At 34.2% G+C, this 22,827-nt stretch overlaps 1 protein-coding gene across 3 annotated transcripts in view; it reads right to left on the bottom strand.

The window, feature by feature from the left end:
- Nucleotides 1-22,827, bottom strand: part of LOC115965445 (serine/threonine-protein kinase ATM) — a 57,687-nt gene that overhangs the window by 9,510 nt on the left and 25,350 nt on the right. For all 3 annotated transcript variants that reach the window (XM_031084672.1, XM_031084670.1, XM_031084671.1), the window contains exons 30-62: nt 21,742-21,861; nt 21,305-21,490; nt 18,924-19,045; nt 18,768-18,837; nt 18,530-18,657; nt 17,650-17,791; nt 17,419-17,559; nt 17,219-17,317; nt 17,065-17,111; nt 16,595-16,787; nt 16,283-16,504; nt 14,418-14,489; nt 13,919-13,988; nt 12,825-12,942; nt 12,585-12,708; nt 11,837-11,971; nt 8,228-8,338; nt 7,973-8,020; nt 7,754-7,858; nt 7,419-7,505; nt 5,927-6,244; nt 5,677-5,792; nt 4,234-4,300; nt 4,081-4,155; nt 3,430-3,552; nt 2,640-2,804; nt 2,450-2,548; nt 1,369-1,520; nt 1,047-1,248; nt 907-954; nt 703-786; nt 353-436; nt 77-157 (exon numbers count right to left, since the gene is read on the bottom strand). In XM_031084672.1, coding sequence (XP_030940532.1) covers nt 77-157; nt 353-436; nt 703-786; nt 907-954; nt 1,047-1,248; nt 1,369-1,520; nt 2,450-2,548; nt 2,640-2,804; nt 3,430-3,552; nt 4,081-4,155; nt 4,234-4,300; nt 5,677-5,792; nt 5,927-6,244; nt 7,419-7,505; nt 7,754-7,858; nt 7,973-8,020; nt 8,228-8,338; nt 11,837-11,971; nt 12,585-12,708; nt 12,825-12,942; nt 13,919-13,988; nt 14,418-14,489; nt 16,283-16,504; nt 16,595-16,787; nt 17,065-17,111; nt 17,219-17,317; nt 17,419-17,559; nt 17,650-17,791; nt 18,530-18,657; nt 18,768-18,837; nt 18,924-19,045; nt 21,305-21,490; nt 21,742-21,861 — 3,954 coding nt within the window. The remainder of the gene's footprint in view (nt 1-76; nt 158-352; nt 437-702; nt 787-906; nt 955-1,046; nt 1,249-1,368; nt 1,521-2,449; nt 2,549-2,639; nt 2,805-3,429; nt 3,553-4,080; nt 4,156-4,233; nt 4,301-5,676; nt 5,793-5,926; nt 6,245-7,418; nt 7,506-7,753; nt 7,859-7,972; nt 8,021-8,227; nt 8,339-11,836; nt 11,972-12,584; nt 12,709-12,824; nt 12,943-13,918; nt 13,989-14,417; nt 14,490-16,282; nt 16,505-16,594; nt 16,788-17,064; nt 17,112-17,218; nt 17,318-17,418; nt 17,560-17,649; nt 17,792-18,529; nt 18,658-18,767; nt 18,838-18,923; nt 19,046-21,304; nt 21,491-21,741; nt 21,862-22,827) is intronic.

Raw genomic sequence — 22,827 nt, 5'->3', positions numbered from 1 at the left:
GAATAAGACATCAAACATTTTTAAGAAAGGGGAAAAGAAATTTAAGAAGTAACCAAGCCTGCTAATTTCAATGTACCTCATTAATTGCGCTAAGCATGCTATTTATAACATTTTGTCTAGAAAAGAGAGTGAACCACAGGGAAACTAGTCGAAACACCTGAAACCACATATGTTAGGTCCTCCAAGGAAGCTAAATTCACTTTAATTAAAATTCATGTAAAGTAATTCAGATTCAGTGTCATATATTCTCATGCATCATGATTCAAGCTTTTCAACTTTATCCATTTCACCCAAATAGTGCATAACATATTTCAATTTGTTGAAAAGAGGACATGGATAAATAATTGCATACCACTCTCACATCGTATTTGTCACCTATAACCAAACAACGTTGATATCCCTCCAATGCTAGACTGAGAAAATTGTCTCTGTCATCCTGCAAGATTAAATGAAACCAATCACAAAATTTAATTAATTCAAACAAAAGTTTATAGGCTTAAAATTCCTCTCCGTTAGATATGAACAAGCATCCATGTAAAAATTAAACATAAATATTCCAAGTATGCTTCACTGGCAACTCCATCAAGTGGGTTTGAATACAGAAACAAGTTTGTACATTCATATGCTCAGCAGATTACTGACTGTTCAGTTCACCAAAGGTCCTGTTCAGCAGAACATGTGACATAGACAAATTCTCAATACCTGCAATTTTTCAGCCTCTTCCCCATCCATTGCAAGCTGCTTTTGTAATTCTAGTATTTTTACAGAGTAGTCAGTCTTCTCCCCCTAAAATATTGTACATGAAAATCTTATTAGAAAGGTAAAGCAACTTAGTGGGCATACCACTATGGAACCAACAGTACAGAATTCACCAGTAAAATAAGTGGATTAGGCATTGGAGTTCACCTTTGATGAACTTCTCAAACGTCTAATAAGTGCTTCCAATTCTATTTTCTGCATAATTAACATACCCATGAAATATTTAAAAAAAGAAAAGAAAAAGTGTAACTTAGGATTCCAAGGATCTCATAAATTAGTACTGATACCTTGTGTTTCCTTAAGCGCATTGCTGCTTGCCACTCATTAGAGGTAAGTCTTTCCTCATAACTCCTAAATAGAGCATCTGCATAATGAGCAAGATGAAAATGAGTTTGGCTTTGTCTTTCGATAGACTTCTTGTTTGTCGTATTCTGATCCGCAGCAAGCGAAACTGCAGGTTTCAAATACTTCTCTAAAATAGTTCTGGAGCTGCATTTTGAACCACAAGCACAGTGTGCAAAACAATTAGAAAAATTAAAAATACTAGCACATATAAAACCTAAAGGGGCACAAAACAAATTTTTTGAATATATAAATTTAGAGTATTACTTGCTAGCTCGAGTTTCTGCCAGCCACTTCCCAACCAAGCGATATACATCTGAAGCCTCTTCATTTAACTCATAATTCTGTATGATATATTTTGCAAGGCTGATAGCAATCTCATCCTGACCTTGGGCGCGCAAAAGCTTTGCTTCTTCAAGCTGCCATCACACAAGTACTTACAATAATGCATGTGCTAATTATGTCTGAGCATATCAGCAATACACATGAAATAGATGTCTACAATTGGGTAGAAATCAATGTATTTAAATGAATAAGCACAAAGTTTCTATAGAAACCAAAAATTTTGATAGTTAGTTTTCTCTCCATTCAAACCAAGGATAATGATTAGAAATATCATGTTCTTTCCACAGGAAAAAAGGGCCTGTCAAAAGATTTTCTGCACAAAGGCTAGCAAACGTTCTAAGGGAGCAAATTATGCAGTTTACTAGTTATAGTAGCAAATAAAATCCATAGACATGACAGAAACGCAAACTAGATATTAGTTTCAATTTTTTTGGGTCAGAAGCATATTGGAAGTCTGGAAATGGTATAAAACTAAACAACTGTCACCCAAAATATAAAGGATATTGCATATATGGATAGGAAGATGAAGCATTAGGTGAGGCTCATTAGAGAAACTTAATAAGTTTAACAATGAGCAAGTGCCTAATATCTAGAGATCCAGAGGTTCATGTGTTCAGATAAAAGATAAAGAAAAATGATCCCTGTAGTAAATGAAGTCTCAATACACATGCAATCACATGTAAACCCAGACACACTGTATATCTGTCTGATATCAAAAGATTTAAAACTATTTTACTGATGTATTAATTAAATGTAGACATACAGTCAACTCTGCTTTGCATTGCATTGCTTCTGAGATCAAATGAGTTTTAAACAATTCAAAACAGATTCATACATGCAATAATTTCAAAACACAAAATTGTTCAAAACAATTCAAGAAACTAGTAAAGTCAGATTCAATATGATGGAGAGTTGATAAAAATAAATTAATACTAGCTCTAACAGTTTACACTCAAACAAAGTTTAAAGTTCCAGACATAAGGAAAAGTATTGGAAACTCTACCCTTCCAAGCCAATACAAGGTTGAGTATTGCTCTGTGGCTTCAAGACATAGGAACTTAAACTCATGCAAAGCTGCAGCAGCTTGAGAAAACCTGGAGCCCTATAACCAAAGAACAAGATATCAGAAACAGGATTAAGTCAAGGTTTATGGATTAAAAAATAAATTAAATAACAATAACCATTGTTCATACCTTACGAAGTGTGGATGCAGATTGCAATAGATGTTGCATCTTACTGTTTTTACAACTAAGGATTTGAAGAAGTACTCGCCTGAATGCTATAAATGGTTCCAACAGATTCATATGTAGCTGTGATCTTTCCAAAATGGAATTCCAATCCGTATTCAACCATGACAACTAGTTGACATTCAAAAACTTCGATCAGAAGAACAGAAAAAACAGAATATCTTTTCTCTTTTCTTTTTCTTTTTCCTTTGCAGTCTCCCTTCCTCTATATATATATACATACGTTTTGGGTGTGAAAATGGAAATATGCTTCAAAATTCAATCACAATAGACTTCTGCCATAAACGTACATTATTATGATAATTATGGAGCTTCTTCTCTACATGAAAATTTGGTTTAAAGGAATAAAAATGGCAATTTTCCAGGAAATATTGTAACAACGGTTTTTCTTAAGCATCTAGGAGCACCCTATCATTGCGGATAAGTATAGAACAGGCTCTAATCTTACTCCGCAAAGACCTCAAAGCCCTCTGACATGTCACTATTACAATTTAAGAATGGATCGAGGAAGTATATTGCCACAAAATTAAACATTAGAACATGACTGGAATTGAACAATCTATTAAAGGCAATGCATTTTCTATGGTTTAGGAATAAAGGATCTATTAGAGGAACCAACATCATCAACAGAACAAAATAAAAAAACAACAAAACAGAAGAAGAGTGAGCTTTTATAGAATAAAAGACAGATGCTTGCATTTCATTCATCACAAAAGCAAGGTTGATAACAAAATACCTGGTTTGTGGTTGGAATTGCAGGCTCAGAAAATACTTTCTGCTTCTCCAGAAAGAATTTTATTCTCTCACATGAAGATGTTGTCCAACGTAAATCCCAAGACATGCCTAGATGATAAAAAATCTGCAAAGGGGACATTGACATAGCAGAAATTTGAAACAAACACTATATAAAGAAAAATAAATATATTTTATATTCATTATTAGCAACCAAAAAAAAAAAAACCATGAGACCTGCACAGTGATTTAGGTTCTAAAATTTCACAGGATTTCAAACCATTCAAATACCTGCTAGACTTTGTGTTGGTACCCACCAAAATCAACATTTATTGAAAGAAAATCTGTTAATATATCTACCTAGGTTTTCTAGAAGTTCAGCAACTACCAGGATTGACTAAAATCAATTCTAATTATCCAAAGAGAACTATACCAATGTCAGAAAGAACCACAAGTTATAATTTGGACTTGATTTCCAAAAGGTTGCTACTACTAGTTTATGCTTCAAAATTTATGAAGCCATACTGGCTATTGCCCTTTATGTTAGGAGCATTGTATTACAAGTATTATAAGTACCTGGAGTTTGATTATTGTTGAGTAGATTTATTCAGTGCTCTCCACTTTAGGAGCATTGTAATACAAGTATTATAAGTACCTGGAGTTTGATTATTGTTGAGTAGATGTATTCAGTGCTCTCTTCACTTGCACGAGAAACAGACAACACAAGCTCCTAAAACAAATGAAACATAAGTTGATTACATAAAGTCCAATTGCTGGTTTAAGGATATTAAATGTTGATGAATATTACCTGCTTTGAATCTTTCAGTTTTCTATGAAATTCATCAAAATCTCCCTCCTGCAATGCCCTCAAGCAACTAATTTGTAGAATAAAAAAGATTGCATTAGCAACAATTTGATGAAAATACGTACTTTTCTTGCTACCCTATTAAGTGCACTAAATATACATTCACATTTCCTACATAATATGAAATATCTATGGGTGAAAAACATTAAAAATTATACTCCTAGGTGTGATGTGAGGTTAGAATCATGAGCTACTTATTAGCCTTCTTTTATACTTTGTAATTAGTAACCTATGGTAAAGTGTGACTTGATGCAGCATAGTTCAAATGATTTCTCAATTTTGGCTATGTATTAAAGGGGGAAATGGTTTCTTTGCTATTATATATCAAGAGTATTCATTTCAAATCAAGAAATTTATTATTGAAATGTTTAAAATACACCAATGTCATAAATACCATATTGGTGGTTCTTTCAAGTTGGCCACTAGAATGAAATGTTCTGGTATTGGTGTGTACCACTATACTGTTTCAAGATTATTGCTAATATGTGTGTGTATTTGTAAAAATACAAAACCAAACTAAATATACCTTAATTTCTTTTCTTCTTCTTTTTCTCTTGTTGAATAAGATTATTTTATTTATCAAAACCTTAATTTAATTTATAAATATTATTTTGTTTGTACTTTTTGGGATTAATCTCTTAAAAAGGTGATTTGGAGAGAAAAAAAGAAAAAAAAAACCATAAGCCATGTTTGAGTTGGACTAGTAGTTCTACTTTGGCTCAAGACCTTGCTAAAGAACAATATAACAAGTCCATCGCATGACTCATTTTCCAAGGTCCAAACTCCAAAGAAAGTAAAATTAAAATGAAAATAAGTCATAGTGAAACGTTATGGTCCACTTCCCACAATTTTAGAGTCTAGATCCTTCAAGATTCCAAAGGTAAATTCAATATACGATGAAGGCATAACTGATCCCAACCATTCATTAACCCCCCACATTCACTTTCAGATTACTTCACATGCCACACTCCACCACCATTGCCGGCATTCGCTTCATCTACAGACTGCTCCTAAAGTTTCAAAACTCAAATCAATAGAAAAATTGAGGCTAAGATCTCCTGAATATGGCAGCCTTGTCGGAGACTAATAAAACATTGAGACAAACAGGTTGACAGTGGCGCAGAACAAGATGTCGCGCAGTGGCTCAGACATGAAATTGCTGGTGACATTGTTGTGGCTTTGAAACTCATTTCGTGTCAAACAAATATTTTGGCTGAAACAGCTATAAGAAACCTAAGGGCCAGTATTTTAGGCAAGATAGAACAGGGGGTTACTTGTACTAGTTGGGTGGCCAGTACGAAAAATTCTCCGAATTCCAGCCAGTAAGGTATAAAATTTAGAACTTTACAATAGACTCCTATTAAACAAAAGGCCAAAACAAATTACCTGTGCAAATTTTCATTGAAATGGTCACTTCTTATGTGCTGACTAGAAGATGGAGAATTTGCTCCCACATTAAGTAAAGAGAAATCCCAGTTTCCTGCACGCCATGCAGCCTCATACTACAAACAAAAATGAGGAAAATGGAAATTTTAGCATCAATTTATCCAAATAACTTACTACAACTAGAAAGATGGGTGACATATATTGTTAATCATAGCTTTATAACAAGACAAAATAAACAAAGAAGGCAAACCTGCAATTCAGCAAATTCCAGATCATGCTGAAACTGACCCTTCCCAGAAGTCAATCCTTGGCAATATAGGTCCAGCACATGCATACAGCCAATTTGCTGCAAAGATCTAATCAGTCCTTTATAAGGTTTCCTGTGTGTCATCTCATCCTCCAATTTGGATACCGATAGATGATTTGTTGGTTGAGTTTCTTCCAATGACAAATATCTGGAACTACCATCCATTTGTAGTGAGGCATCTGATCGTACTTGCAAGTCATAATATTCAAGGGCCTTGCTCCAGTTCCCCTCGTGCTCAAAGGTAATGATTTGAGAGATCAACTTTTGAAGCCATTACCAAAAGGCCACAAAAGTACAGAAGTGTGAGAATATAATTATATTGCGAATGTAAATACAAGCTACAAACCAACACAGATATTGAGTCAAACTATTGTAGCAGAAAAAAAGTTACAAGCTCAGACTTTCATTGACCAGTTTATATTTGGATGATGTTTTGGTCCCTGTCAGCTAAGCATCATCCAGAAGAACTGATGAAAGTTATATGAGTTTGCCATTACAATTGCTACTGAAGTTTGGCCATTTAGTAGTGTAAATTAAATCAAGTCATCAAATTGAGCATTAGATCCACAAAAGCTCAGTTAGATTGAATGACTTCAATCGCACAATGTTTGACCAAATCTACCAATTAAGTGATGTATATACACTTTGGCAGTTCAACTCGCTAATTGACAAACCAACTAAATGGAGGATCCAATCAGTGGAGAGGTGTCAAACCCATAAAACAAAGACAATTTTAAATTATCATAAAGTTTTGGCTGGGTGAGCATTAAACGCCACCACATGAAGAGTGGTAGAGTCTGTTACCCAAAAGTAGTTTGAGAATCCAACGAATAGAAACAGCAGGTCGGAATTAACTAGATAAATCAGACTCAAAAACAAGGATGCAGTCAATACATCAAAGGGGTGGCCCATAGGTCACTAAAAAGAAATATGGAGTCACATCCGTGTAGACTATTCAGTGTACAGCACCCAGACAGAAGTTCAAATTCCAAACAGCATGGTAACATACACGAAGATTACCCTTGTTAATATACATACATGCATACACATATACAAAAATAAATAAAAAAGAATCTAACCAGGCATAGTAAACAATACATCTAAGCAGGGGCCAAAAAAATTACTGATTTGCACCATTTGCCATTTATTTCCATATCAGGGACAGCAAAGGGTTGTACTATTAGACCTTTTCTCCCATTTTCCCTTTATCTCTTTTTTGTTCTGTTTGTCCTCCACCCTCCCCCCCCCCCCCCTTCTCCTTTTGGGTTGTTTAGGGAGGGTTTTGTTTTTTGGGAGTGGGGACAGAGAGGTACACAAAAAATCCTCCTAAGCACAGCACAAAAGGTAGCACTACACAAATAATAAGCACTAGGGCACAAAAGATGCTGATAATGGGTCGTAAGGACATTTAGAAAGGTAAATAATATAGACTAACCTTGTGTGACTGGATGATCCCATACAAGCTGTCAGGTTCATTGATTTGAGTGACTGCTGAGACTAGTATTTCAACATGAAGTGGTAACTGGTGATCAAGAAGACCCATAAAAACAAAAAAGACTGGAATTATGAGAATCTTCAAGAATGCAGAGGAGCAATAGAAATAAGAAAAGTTCAAATGTACTTGAAGATTACATGGATCCTTGGTGGCTGTCTATTTTTCTACAACAAATTGGACCATAAACATGATCCTGAATAGCAAAAAAAAAAAAAAAAAAAAAAAACCTCTATATCTAAAATGGGTATGACACACAGTATCTCCATGAGACTTACCATTTCATTATGGGAGAAATCTGGGCTCCCCAGTATGAGGCTGTTGAAATGCTCTTCACACCAATACTCAACATACATCATAGAAGTAAAATATGAACCGCAGATCTATAAAGTAAACAATCCATGTCACAGAAACTGTCAAATAAATGCTAAAGAAGTAAATGGATTGGGGCAGCAAAATTGAAAACAAAAGAATAAGAAGCAAACTTCGATACTCACAACTGCTGATTTAGCTACACGAAGATAATCAATGCAAAGCCAATAAACCTGGGAATAAATGTAACATGTTAGAAAAAAGTAAAATGGAGTAAAAAACTGTCACATATCATGATCTCCGTAAAAGACTAAATCGCATTAAATTCAAATTTTCTTTTTTGATAAATAACTAAATCCAATTTTCATGATGTTATAAGCCAAATATTACAACATAATATGAACACAAATTTATAAGTTTTGTGTGTATGTAGATAATACCTTGTCCCATAAAGATGTTGCCATTTCTACTGCACTTGATGTAGTAACTAAATCTCTGGCCTTTACTGTGGTGGAACGGGATTTTGAGCTATAACTTGAAGGCTTTGCAGACTGCAGAACAAAGCAGTATATTATTTTTTGGGAGGGGGCAGTGGGGTCATCAAAAAGAACTCCAAATAAACCATGCACTGGCTAAACTAGTGTAATTAACACTCAATGGGAAGATTATCACGACTGACCCAAATGATACAAGCTGAATTCATGAGATTAAAAAAATTTGTTAAGGATTTGTGAACACATTAGTATTTTTTTTATTTGAAGTAAAGAGTTTTTGTAGGTAACAGCATCAATATATGTGTTAGAGTTACTTATTATTATTTTTATATTAACATGTCAATAATGTATTCTTATAATCATTCCATAAACCCTATTATAGATATGTGATGAGGTGAAGGACTGCTTGGAGTAGCTAAACCTTCTCTCTCTCTCTCTCTCTCTCTCTCTCTCTCTCTCTCTCTCTCTCATATTTGACAACTGAACTTTGTATCTCATATTTCTCCCTTCTCCTTGTTTGGATGTTTTAAAAATTATAAATGGGGAGGGGAATAGATACCCCTCCCTTTTGTTTGGATGTTTTAAAAAGTAAAATGGGAAGGAGAAGAAATGATAATACATCATATAAATTGACAATTACACCATGCTCTTTCTTAATTTAAAGAAACATATATAAATTGACATCATAAAGGTCCATAGAAAAATTTTAATACAAGTAGAATCTCTCCCCTTCCAAATTCCCCTGACTCTAAAGAATTAAAAATGAGGGGTTCGGGTGTATCTTACCCCTCTGAATCCACTCCCCATAAAAAAAATCCAAACAAGGTCAATCAAAGACTCCCCATCCCCTTCTCTCTACTCCCCACCCTCCATCCAAACACACTATTAGGTGATAATCTCTCAAATTCATTAGCTTGTAACTCCTTTCTGCCATTGCCTTTCAAGCTAGGCATGTTTGGTCTATATTCTCCACCTTGAGGTGAGTGTTAAGAGTTGATTCTTGCTATTTATTTATATTAGCATGTTAATAAAGGTTATTAAAATTATGGTTAAATGATTAAATTTACTATTTCATAACAACCTAAACTTTTGAGAGTATTAGTAATTTAACCTGGCACCAGAGCAGGAGATCCTAAGTTCGATCCTTATCTTCACTCTTCACTTTATCTCCCATTTAAAACATTATGAAAATCCCACATGTTGAGCCCTACTTATTGAGGAGAAGTTTAGGCCCACAAGTGAGAGGGGATCAGAATTATGGTTAAATGATTAAATTCATCATTTCCTATCATCTTAAGCTTTTGAGAGAATCAGTAATTTAACAAGGGTATTCTTGTAATCATGTCATAAACCTTAATATAAATATGTGCTAAGGTGAAGGGTTGATTGGAGTAGCCTAAATCTTTTCTCAAACCTTTCCCTATCTCCATTCTTCTTTCTTTTTCTCTTTTTTACCTATAATATCTCACATTTCACAACTCAACCATATGAGTTGAATATAATTGGAGAAACCTAAGGAGTCTCATATACCAACATTTAAAGCAATCTATAAAGCATAGACATGCCAAAATAAGAAAAATGTCAGTGTCCAACATGAGTCCGACACAGCCACAACTACATGTTGAAGGGAATGGCTCTAATTCCCAAAACCTATGAGAAGCAAAAATAGAGAACGCAAAGAACAATCACACAAGAAAAAGATTTACATGGTTCACCACTAGGGCTACATCCATGAGTTGCAGCGATTTTCATTATGTCAAGAAAGAATAATACAGAGGTAGCTTACAAAACATCAAACCCTAATTTTGAAGCGACAATATATATAAGCCAAAGACAAGCCTCCACTTCATGAACTAAGTCTCATAAAAAACACTTTTAAAATCATAAAGTTTCCAAGTCAAGTCTGGTCAAAACCGAATTGAACACAAACCAGGCTTAACATAGCCTAACACATGCATCTCCCACGAGCATCTCTTTTTTTGAAGCAAAAATAATTCTTTTTTTAATGTGGACACTTTTGTAACACAAATAGGAAACGCTTACAACACAAATTGGATGTTGTTAAAGACGAGAATAAAAGCTGAAGCAAGAAAGAGAGAAGAACACAAGAGATTACTTGGTACATCCATGAAATAAAGCCCTAGTGGCTACATCTTTACCATATACTAAAGTCATCAATTACAGTAAAAACCCTTAATAGGGTATATATAGAGACTAGAAGCTAGGGATAGCACAACATGGGCTTATAACATAATTGGACCTCTTGGGCCATTACATCAATATAAATCCAATACTTTAACAAATGAAACTATGCAAAAAAAAGGGGGAAGAAGAAGGCCAGATTTGGCGACAGGTTTGCTAACCTAGCACCACCTCCATCATCTATTGAGGGTTTTAGCACAAGCTTCTCTCTCTCTCTCCCTCTCTCTCTCAACCGACCAACCTTAGATCAACCATCAGATTGGTGACCAACAATCCATCAAAGCCTAACCCACCTCTTTGGGGACCAGTGACCCACAGTTAATTTTTGGACTTTCCCACTCTTATTCACACTCCTCCATTCTCTTTTCTCAGACTAAGCTGTTTTCTTTTTTGGTTTTCAAAGGTGGAAGACTAGTTGCCAGGTAGTGACTTGTGAGAGGAGAGATTTTATTTGGTTTGGACTTTTTAATTAAAATTGTTTTGGAACTATTGTGGTAATAATTTTTTTTTTTTAAAAAAAAAAAAAAATTATGATAGAGATTTGGTTTGGTTATGATTGTGTAATTACTTAATTTTTTTTTAATTTGAACTCTTGTTTTGTACTTTAAACAGCATTTTATGGGTATCATTATACTTCTTTGGTATTTATTACTACTTTTAAATTAATTTTAGATAGTTTTACAAACATTTTGCCTAAAAATAAATATTAATTAATTAATTTCTGTGTCCTAGTTTTTTAGTGTTCAAAACATCAGTCTATCAAGCACAAATATGCAGATTAAACTCTTGAAGGCAAATACATTGTGAATGCGTTTATATCTGTGTGTGCGCGTGTGTGTAAGACAAAGAAAATAGGACTGGCTCACCCCTTCTAACACCCCACTTGGCTGAACGAGCACTAAGTAATGACCCATAAAAACTTTGACAGCTAATGATTGACGGAATTAATTTGTTTGTCTTATGACAATTAATTTATACAAAACCATATAAGCAAAGCCTCATCCCGTCAAAAGCAATGTAAAGACCAAAATCAGGAAACTTTGTCCCAACTTTATCTATACTTATTTTCCTCAAAACTCTCTCTCAACAATCATAGCATCAACAAAATAAAAAACCTCTTCTTATCTTTTTCCTTCATATATTTCTGATAACCCAAAGCAAATTTAATAAATAAAGCTATATATATTTAGCACAAACAAATGCATCACAAAGTCATGAATTAAGTGGGAATTGATGGATGTAGAGGACAATATTTTATTTATTTACTGAATTTAAAATTTAACAATCTGAGAAAATCCAAGAACTCAAGGAGCATCAAATACAAACAACTCAAGGATAGTTTAACAAATTCACCTTAGAACTTTCCCTCTTTGGTGGCAGAGAAGATCTTTCCATGACATGACATAATCGGAGTTCATTAAGGGCATTCAAGAAAACTTGAATTGATTTGATCAACTTATTAGACTCTGTGAATATATGTTCCTGCAACTGCAAGTGAAACCAAGTTAAAAAGCAACTTTGTGAGAGCAACAATGCAAAAGATATAGCAGAATGGCACATCAGACTATAATTACGTTAAGCTTAATTGTAATGATGCTGATGCACATTTGTCAGTGAACAACTCAACCACAAAGCCAATACCCAGCTACTTGCAAACAGTTACAAGGGCCAGTACAACCTAGTGCAGTGTACCTTTGTTTCTCATGCATAAAGTATTTGCATATTGTCCTCAAATGGTTCCACATCCAATATACAAGGATTATGTTAAATTCTTAATCTTTTATCTCTGTTTGGATATCACTTGTCCTTGTCAAAATCCTCCTTTCAGAGCTGCTTCAGAAAGCAGTTGGAATTATAGAGCATGGTTGACCTTACACTCACCTCATGATATCTTCCCATTTTATTTGAGAACAAGAAAAGGCATAGCCCACAAACAAGAAACAAGTGACAATTCTTTCCACAGACACTCCCTGAGTTATTGCCTCCCAAAGAGTGATCGGTTTTAAACAGAAAATGTCTAAATATTCCACTGATTTTAAAAGTAAAATAAACTTCAAAAACTTATAACAAGAAACCAACCAAAAGAGCTCAAGAATACAACCTGCAAGGAGATAGTTTTGTGAAGACCAGCTTCCAAATCGTTCCTACCAGCCAGATTGACAATAACACTTGGTAATAGAAGCTCAGCAACCTCAGCTTTCAACAACACAATTTCCTGACATAATCTGCATACAAAAATTGAACCTAATTAACCAAAATATGAGGCAACCATAATGAATACCAGTAAAAAGAATTTGGTTTAGGACTCGCAGGATATCTCTAGGAAGTATAAATACAATACCTTAGAATCACATCATTGCAATATCCAATTAGTGCATACACAAGTGGACAAATCCACATCTCAAAGGTTTTACCCTGTGTCACCCATGCAGTAGATTTCTCCAACGAAATTGCTCCAGCTGATAATATAAATACAATCATATTAGTGAATATTCAATGCACTAATCATCAAAAAAAGAAGGGGAGATCTATACTCCAGAGGATAAACTAAAATGTACCAAGGAAATAAAATCAGAATGTGAATTATACCAAACTGAAGGCATAAATTAGCCTAGTTCTAGTTTTTTTTTTTTTAAATTCAGATGATAGTTGTGAAATACTGAGGCACTTACAGTTCCAATAAAAACAGATGGTAGAATTATGATAATTAAATAAGGGCCTGCAAAGCTGGGCTACATGATTAATAAATACAAGATAGTTATCATCCTTACTCAAACACTTGTTGGATGACATTATATCCATTCCAAATTGATAATCCTGAACATCACTTGTCAACTATTATATTTAGATCTCTTCAAATCCTTTTTACTTCGTTGCACCAGAGACATGGTTATGCAACAATTTGTCGTGTAATTTTAAAGGCTACTCCTACATTTGGACTCCACATATACATAGTACATATGAATATGTGTGTTTTGATAGGAAAATACAGGTAATGCAAGTTTAAAACCAACGATTCAAGGCCAAAATAAAGGATCAAAGAACAATCATTTTCTGTAGTCTCAATAAAGAGACCATAAGAGGAATTAAAATAGAGTAGAAAGGAGATGGACAAAAAAGAGGAGTGAAGACAGAGAAGAAAACTTCTAATAAGTTTCTAAGGGGCGGAGGGTGTAACAGAGGTTCACTGGAAAATATAAAGCACATGGTTAACAGGCTATTGAAAAGAAACAACCAAAAAGCAACTGAAAAAAGAATCATTCATCCACCTATCCTAAGAGAAAGAAAAACGTTGACTATAATGAGTAAGAGCTGACAACACCATGTAATTACACATTAAAAAAATTACCAAAAACACTTCCATAAGGAAAAAGCATCACATGCAAAAAATCACATCAGAAATACAAATAAGCTTCAAAATATAGCACCGTGTACCTTTGAACTTCCTTTCCAGATCCAAAAGGAACTTTTCCACTAGATCGATGTTTATTCCTTTTGAGTGAACCTGCAAGACGACCAAATATACATGAATTTTCAATTTTCACAAAATGTTGAAAGTAAAAGTTAATTTGCGCACTAGGTTCCAACATGGTTGATTCATCATCTTTTGGTTTTCCTCTGTAATCAAAATAATATTTCACAAAAATCTCATACAAATTTGATTCCAAACCCCACCACATTGCATCTAATTCCTAACCACTGAAAGTCCCTAAAAATAACTTTGACTCATCTTTAACGTGGAAAATTCAATATGAATCAGTGATAAAAGTAGTGACGCTGAGGAAGCTGTTACTGATACCCTAACAATAAGATTTGAAGCCTTTAAGCCAAAACAAGAACCTTTTTACCATATTGCCAAAATGATTTTATAGCATTTTATGGCTTGAAAAAAATAATATTAAAAAATAGAAATTTAAAATAGAAGAATACTTGCCTCAATAAGAGACCTCTCATAAGAATCAAATGACATTAAAGCTCTTTGACCACTTTCAGTTGAAAGAATTCCCTGGTTTAGGCGAAGAAACAATCATAAACACATAAATACACTGTTAGTAACAAAATAAACACTAGAAGACAATTCAACAGGAACAAAGTCAATCTTGCAAAATAAACACCTTTATATGAAGCACTGTTAGTAACAAAATAAGATTATGAACAAAAGGCATACATGCAAAGTTAATTCTCAAACAAAACATTTTGAACACAGGTCCTAAAACTAGATTTCCCACATATACATTCAACTGTCATGAGCTTCAAAGTCTAGAAACGGAAAAAAAATAACATGACAGCTACCACAAACCTTAAGGAGTATGCAGCAGGAGATCACTTTGTCAAAATCTTATATCGTCATACAATAGCATGTAGGTAAGTATTTCAACTAAGGGAACCCAACTTTTTTTTCTAAATAATTATGTGGGCAATTTAGGGAGAGTGGAATCAATGCACTTTTGAAAGGAGGAACACTCTGTTGGATGTGCAGCGTTTTTTCTTTTGTTCTTTGTATGATTAGATGTATATGATGAGTGGTCATTCTTTCTCTTCTCTTATAGAATTTTTAAATCTTTGTACTTTCTGTTGTTTCCTGTCCCTAGTATACTACCTGTGTACATGAAGGCTTGCTTGTTGTTTTTCAGTTCTTTTCAATGAAGTTTCATTACTAATCAAAAAAATTTACTATTTTCTAGTCTTTCTCATAACTATTCCAAATTTTTGAACAATAATGATATAATTGAAAATCATATCATGCCTCAATGCAGTCCTAAAGGCATATCCTTACCAGAAATTTCTTCATCTTTTTTAGAATAACTTATGTCCTCTGCCTTATTCCCATCTTGATAAGCTCTCCGATACTTTCCATGAATCTCCAAGTCCTTGCATTTCATTTCCCCCAATCTAAATCCCTCAATTATTACTCTCATCAACATTGTAACACTCTAATCTAAACTTTTCCAATGAGTTTTTCTGTTGACAATTTTCATCTATAATTAATCAATTGATCAACTACAAACAATCCATTAGCTTTTACAATGTTCCTTATGTTAAGAAAGTGGATGATGAACTAAAACTCCATTGGTCTGTACATTTTACAATGATTTACAATTACAGTTCTCTTTGTAGTTGTTTTGTCTTGTAGCCCTTCAACAACTCTAGTCTTAATGGCTAACATTTTGACTATGCATTTAAGAGTAGTAACCATATTTTAAACCTTTCCATTTCCATCATCACTTTTCTTAAACCAAGTAATATCTGCAAAAGATAAAGAACAGACACCAAGAGACATAAAAATATATTAATCATAAGGTGCAGGCTAACTTGCCAAACATCACACCTTCACCTGGGATTGGTTGTCCCGTTAAGGATCAAGTTACACCCTGTAGAACATTTAGTTATTTTTACATCCAAAAATGACTTCCTGTGCAAAACAAATACCGTGAAACCCTCCAGTCAAACTTATATCCTCTCTTGCTCCATGTACCAAGACAACAGAGGAAAAAGGACTGTATCATCTTAAAAATTTTGAAACTAAATTTCATTGAGATTTAAACAAACAAACATGATTTTGTTAATCGAATAGCTAATGAAGATATTATTTTATACCTTACCACAAGCCTTCAAAATAATAAGTTAAAAACTCCCCCCCACCCCCCCAAAAAAAAAATGATTTATCTATTGTTTTAATGAATTTTGTATTATACAACCAAATCAGAGACCAGGTATCAAGCAAGTTGAGAGAGAGAGAGGGAGGGGGGGGGAAGCAAACATAGCGCACAAAACTATGTAGTTATGTCTATCACTCACCCGAAGAGCTTGTGATGTCATATCAATTATTTTAACAGAATCATCCATCAGGTACTTTTTCAGAAGTTTCAAAATAGCCATTAAAAGTTCATCAGATATGCCAGTAAACATGTGAAAGTTGATTCCTGTAGCAGTGTCATGATTAATTGGTTGGCAAACATGAATGTGACTAGAATCTCCAGGCAAATGGAAAACAACACAATGTGGGTCCCCAATACCAACCTGCAGTCAATCAACAGAGATTATGTCACAAGCCCAATTACATGAACCTGTAATAAAAAAATATGAAGTGAAACTATCTAATAATGATACCCTAGAAATGAAATCCGAAGCCAATGCTCTAACACTATCAGCATCATCTGAACCACACATACGGACAAGAGTCCAGACTGCATGCACTATCTCATGGTCACCATTCCAATATCTATCTGTCACAAGATCTTCTGAATTCTTTCCACTCAGACAAGTTTCACCCATGAGTAACTTCTTGTGCAGTGCTTGGAGACTGCAAGAATATACCAAGTTTATAAAGGATCTCACAAGCCATGTAAGATCACAAGTTTTCAATTAACAGAACTAGAACATTGCAAATTGAATAATTTAATAATAGGCAATCAAACCAACTTTCTAGTACATCAAAAGTTGATACTCTTCACCAAAAAAGAAAGTTAATACTATGCAATTCTATTCCTTATTTTGAACATTTAAAGCAATATCATTTTATAACTTCAGATTTGATGTCCTTCATGAGTACAGACAATAATGGTAAATAGGAAAATCACCTCCACAAAAGTAACCTCGGTGGAAGATAGGAAGATCTCTTCACAAACTGAAAATGGGACCAATAGAAGGGGAAAAAAAGTGAAAACAAGGTGTGAACAATATCTAATTACTTGAACACCAATGTAAACCTTTTAAAAGCTGAACACATTCTACCTTCAATAAGTGGTCTCTTGGAGAGTAGGCACGGCATAATTCCTGATGGAACTTTCGTATTTTATCAAAGATATCTATTTCAGGGAATGGTTCCAATTCCTGCCATAAAGATATCTTTGTCAATTTTCAGACAATATTTCAACTAAATTGAATTCAAGACTTAATTACAAATGAAATAAATCTGCTTCTAAAAACCTTACTCTGATGTAATCATAAAAGGCTGGATCAGAATCTACAGTTAGCTGGAGTAACAAAGATAAAACTTGAGACGATCTAGTTCCAGAATCCTCCCCATTAGCTTCTGATGGAATGCAACAAGCCACCAATTTTGACACCAAAAACTGCAACACACAATCAAAGGAGAGCAGTAACTTTTGACTGAGAAAAAGGGCAAACTACTAAAGATCTTATGATCAATATATGACATATACCTGAAGTTGTTCACCCAGCACACTGATCATTTCCTCGGATGGGTTACTTTTAAAAGTCCTCAGTAATGCGGAAATGATACCACAGCATTGGTCTTGTAAAGCATGAGAACTAATGAATTGCCCAATTAAGTTGAAAAGATAACTGCATAAATTCAACATTAGAAAATCTAAATGAGAAGTCATATTAACTGCAATGTGACATAACTGAACAAAATTAGCACTGTATAACATGAAAATTAATTAATAGCCCAATTTTCAAACAACAACACTGTAAAAATTCACAGCATTAAGTGAAAATATAATATCCACCAATCATAAAGAAAAAAATAGTGAAGCACTCCCCGACCTAGAAAATCTGAAATATTTTTAAGCCAACCAGAAAGCAACCATCACAAATTACATTAAGAACATCCAGCAAGTGATCATCCTCTTGACCTTTTCTAATTAATCATAGAAGCTAAATCCAAAGAAGGAAGTTAATTCTTTCTCCCACAAGGTGAAGTCTAATACCCTCGCTAATAATTGAAACTTGGAGAACAAGTTCAAAAAAAAAAGAGGGGGGGGAGACAAAGTAATTATAAAACATAGAAGAAAGAAGAGAGAAGAAAAGACAACAAAAGCAGCTGCAAGCTGACTTCAAATCTACTTGAACAGAGCTAGTAAAATAAAATCTTTTGAAGCCTAAATCCAAACCTCTAGGCCCCACAACATCTGAGAAGACTTTTTGAAAGGGGATTTTAAACATATGAGGCCTTAAACAACAGCTCCGCTTCCTGTGCACCTCAACCACAGCTTAACAGACCAAAATAGATACTAATGGGCAAATTCTAAGTACTTCACATTAACAACTAAAACATAAAGCTTTTCAATGTAAACTCACTTGGAAGTACTTGAAACAGCAGCTCTGTGCCCGAGAATATTTATAATAACTTCAATTCCGGCCAACCGATGACATTTATGCCTATGATGAACAGCTGCTGCTATTTTATAATGCATTTCTACTATAAACTGCACAATGCAGGGAAACTCTAAGAAATAAGAAAGAGACCTGGAATTTGCATGAAAATTTTCAGAAACACAGAAACAGAAAAGCATATTAGATGAAAATGCAACATCACCATGAAAACTCTATCTGGGCGAAAAATGTTTATCTTATCGACAACACCAGCAGTTATAGGATTGTCCTCCCTGCATGAGTCCAGTAAGAACAAATATGAATATAAGGCTCCACGAAGGAACACAAAGAAATCAAAGAGTGTAGAAAGGCAAGGCACATTTCCAAAAAACCATCAACAACTGTTTGAACCGCATGCACAATGGTATCCTTGGAAAATAAAGGGACCGGAGGATCTGATGCACAAGAGGCTAGAGACAGAATGTGGCTGACAATAGATACCTACAAATATCAAAGAAGCCAGACAACAAATTATAACTAAAGAATCTTTAAAAAATTCACTCAGTCCTGACTAACAAGAAATATAAATTAGTTTTTTATCAACTATAATATAGATCAGAACAAATCAGCATTTGCATAATGAACCTCTCATGGAGAGATGCACGTGGAAATTAGTGATGATGTACCATTGGGCTGGATGGAGAAGAATTTTCCATTGTCAATGCCCTAAACTAGCTCATAAACCCTACTAAGTTTAAGAAGTCCTTTTAATCCAATAAGAGTCCATGGAAGTCAGCTGATATATAGTAGATTATTGTTTTGACCATTTATGCCTTTTCAGGATTTTAAATTAAGGTTTTAATGTAGGGCCAGATTTACTCAATGGTGGGGCCAGAGTTTTTTTTCTTAGGGTTTTCTTAAGCATTACAAAAAAAAAAAAAAAAATGAAATTCTAATAAATAACCTTCAACAAAAATAACCAAGCCTTAGTCCAGACACTTTGGGCTCAAACATGGATCCTCAACAAACTAGTAAGGGTTGGCCACATGTATTCTTTTCCACCATTCCATTCAATCCAAAGTCTTACTCTCTGTTACTTCCTTAATTGACACATCCTTTTTTTACTACTTCTATTTATGTTATTTTTGTTCTTCTTCGACCTTTTTTCATTCCATTAACTTGAATCAATTCACTTCTTCTAGCTGGTGCATTAATTGCTATTCTCTAGATATGACCAAACCATCTCAAAAGTTTAAACTAGAAGTTACCTTGATCTTTAAAAGAATTTCCTCATTTTGACAGGAAATGTAAAATTCAGCTTGTTCCAAAAGTTTAAACTAATAGGAAATAGTAAATTTAATCATTTAACTTTTATTCTAATACTATCCCTCACGTGTAGGCCCAAACTCCCTTAATATGTGGGGTCTAGCACGTAGAATTTTTAATTTTTTAAATTAGAGGTAAAGTGGAGACAAGCTTTCAACTCAAGATCACTTGCTCCAATAACATGATAAACTACCACTTGTCCCTAAAGATTAAGCTGATGGGAAGGGTGAATTTAATTGTTTAACCATTATTCACTCACATTTAAGAATATGCACATTTAACAATATGGCAAATTATTGAGAACTGACAGATTAGAGCTACATTTGATTTCCCAGTATCTTGCTATCATTCTGTTTCTTTCTCATTCATCTTCTACTTGCTCTTTAATTTACTCTTTTTATTTCTCTACTTTAACTGTTTGATCTAAAAATTAGATCAAATCAGATCTGCAAAGTGCAAACACCCCTAGAAGCCTATTAAACCCTAAATCTTACTCCAGATACTTTTCACTGTCAAATCCTAATTGGCCCTACCACTTTCTACATCAACCCTAACCCCTATTCCCCAAAATAGAGTTAGAAGGTGCAGGACTCAGCTGCTGCCTTGTTTCAATTAACATAACACCAAAATCGACAAAATACTAATACATAGCAATCACCACACATTTGATAACCAATTATTTCTTTAAAAAATATATTAAATTAGCATAAGCCTTCCTTTCTAGGATTTAGCATAATTTCTCAATCCTTCTAGCATATCAATAAATCAGATAATAGTCGATTGGAGTTGCATATGCAAGAGAAGGGGCAAGAACCCGGATCATTTCCTATTCCACTGCTCTTTTTAAAGGGAGTTGTGCAAGTTTGTCCTTGGGATGTTCAGAGTTTGGTGGGTGATGGCCAAGACTGTGCTTTTGTTGATTGAAGGTTGAAGAAGGAAGCCAAACTCTTTCTGACACAGAGCTTGGGATTTAGTACAACCATGTTTGATGTGGACTTTGTGGAGGGAAAGTAATCAAAGGATTTTTAGGGCGCAGCAATTGTCAACTACAAGAATTAAGTTGATGTTGGTAAGCTCATTGTTTTCGTGGCTTTTAGTTGATACGGGGTGACCAACTGGTTCAGTAGATTTCATATCCTCTTTACATTTTTTAGAGATCTTTTATTTTTAGGAGGAAGACACCCAGCATACTCATCAAACCAAAGATATGATGTATCGGTGACATACATTTTTCAATAAAATTTACTCATTACTTATCCAAAAAAAGAAAAAGATTACACAGTTCAAAGAGCATGAGACTATGTGATGTCTTTTAAATTAGACTAATATTTTTATGCATGTCATAGATCTTAAACTTCCTGAATCATTTATATATATATATATATATAGAGAGAGAGAGAGAGAGAGAGAGAGAGATGAAAAGCAGGAGCAAACCATATGTTTCTTTATGAGTTTGTCTCGTTCACTCTCAGATATCTCAGCAAGACGCAAAATTGAACTCTGAAGCACAACTGCTCCCTTTTCCCACCCAGATTTCTTACCGCAATGCAATGCCATACAAATAGCAAAGATTGGCACAAAGTGATTTTTGACCAGAACTGCCAACGGGTGACAAGCAACCTGGTATCAAACAACCATCAGATTCAATGACAAATTTACAAGGAAATATATTTTTAAGAAGACAGATAAAAGAACCAGACACCAGCACAATCAACAAGCAATATACAGAACACAACAGTTATAACTTATATATTTAACAATGACATTCTAGAAACTCAAGTCTTCAACAAAGAAACTTGATATCAAGCTGAAATTAGAGGTTCCCATCCCCTTGTTATAAAAATGAGATAGATATTAGAATATGCTCATACCTTAGCAACCCAGCTTAGGTTGGAGATATCCCCATGTAGGACCAGAGCTGGAAGAAGCCAATGGCAACAATACTGTACGAAATAACTAGGTTCGGCATCTGAAACAAAAAGTTGACGTATCTACATTGAACAGGTGCAATGTGGTCAGATGGAACACTTATGGACACCATAACACAAACCAAGAAAAAACCATTAGAAGAATATAAACTTTGTTAGGATTATGGTTAAGTGATTTCATTCGCCATTTTTTAATAACTTAAGTTTTTGGGACAATTGGTAATTTAACATGGTATTAGAGCAAGAGACCTTAAGTTCAATACCTGTCTCCACTCAACCTCATATTTAAAATGTTAAAATCCCACGTATTGGACCTCACTTATTAAGGGGGAGTTTGGGCTCACACATGAGGGGGAGTGTTAGAATTATGGTTAAGTAATTAAATTCATCATTTCTTAATAGTTTAAACTTTTGGGAGAATCAGTAATTTAACAAACTTTAAATAGCCAACAATAGATTGATAATGTGGAAATTTCAATATAGGTTGGAGTTGAGCTACCAGCATTGCATACACATAAAGGCACTACACAAGCAACAAGCAATTGAATATTCAAAGCATCAACTTTGTTTACAACATTAATATAACAAAATAACACATTGGTGGTCAAATAAAAAGGGACTATAGGTTAACGCCATTTAGACTTATAAAGTTCACAAATGCATTTCATCCCAAAAAAAAAAGAAAAAAGTTCACAAATGCATTTTCTTATCAGTTTCATGAATCATTTTTAACTAAAACAAATGAAAAATATTGGATTTTTGAAATAGGTCATACCAAAAGGCACCAACTCCAATTAAACCACCAGAATAAGTCAAACAGGTTACAACACACTATACCAAAAAGCTACCAAAAAAGCTACCAAAGCATTCAAATAGTGAATTCTCTGAAATTCCCACAACTCCAAATATTTTCCAAGATTTGATTTGGTGTGTGTGTTGAAATTAATTCTTTTTTTTATTTATTGCTAAGCGGTGGCAGGGTCAGAATGTGACATGTTAAAATGCAATACCATGAACAGGAGATGGACA

This window comes from Quercus lobata, chromosome 10, assembly GCF_001633185.2.
Source record: "Quercus lobata isolate SW786 chromosome 10, ValleyOak3.0 Primary Assembly, whole genome shotgun sequence".
In the NCBI taxonomy this organism is placed as follows: domain Eukaryota; kingdom Viridiplantae; phylum Streptophyta; class Magnoliopsida; order Fagales; family Fagaceae; genus Quercus; species Quercus lobata.
The sequence above is the reverse complement of the archived record's forward strand: the minus strand, read 5'-3'. Positions and strand labels throughout refer to the sequence as shown.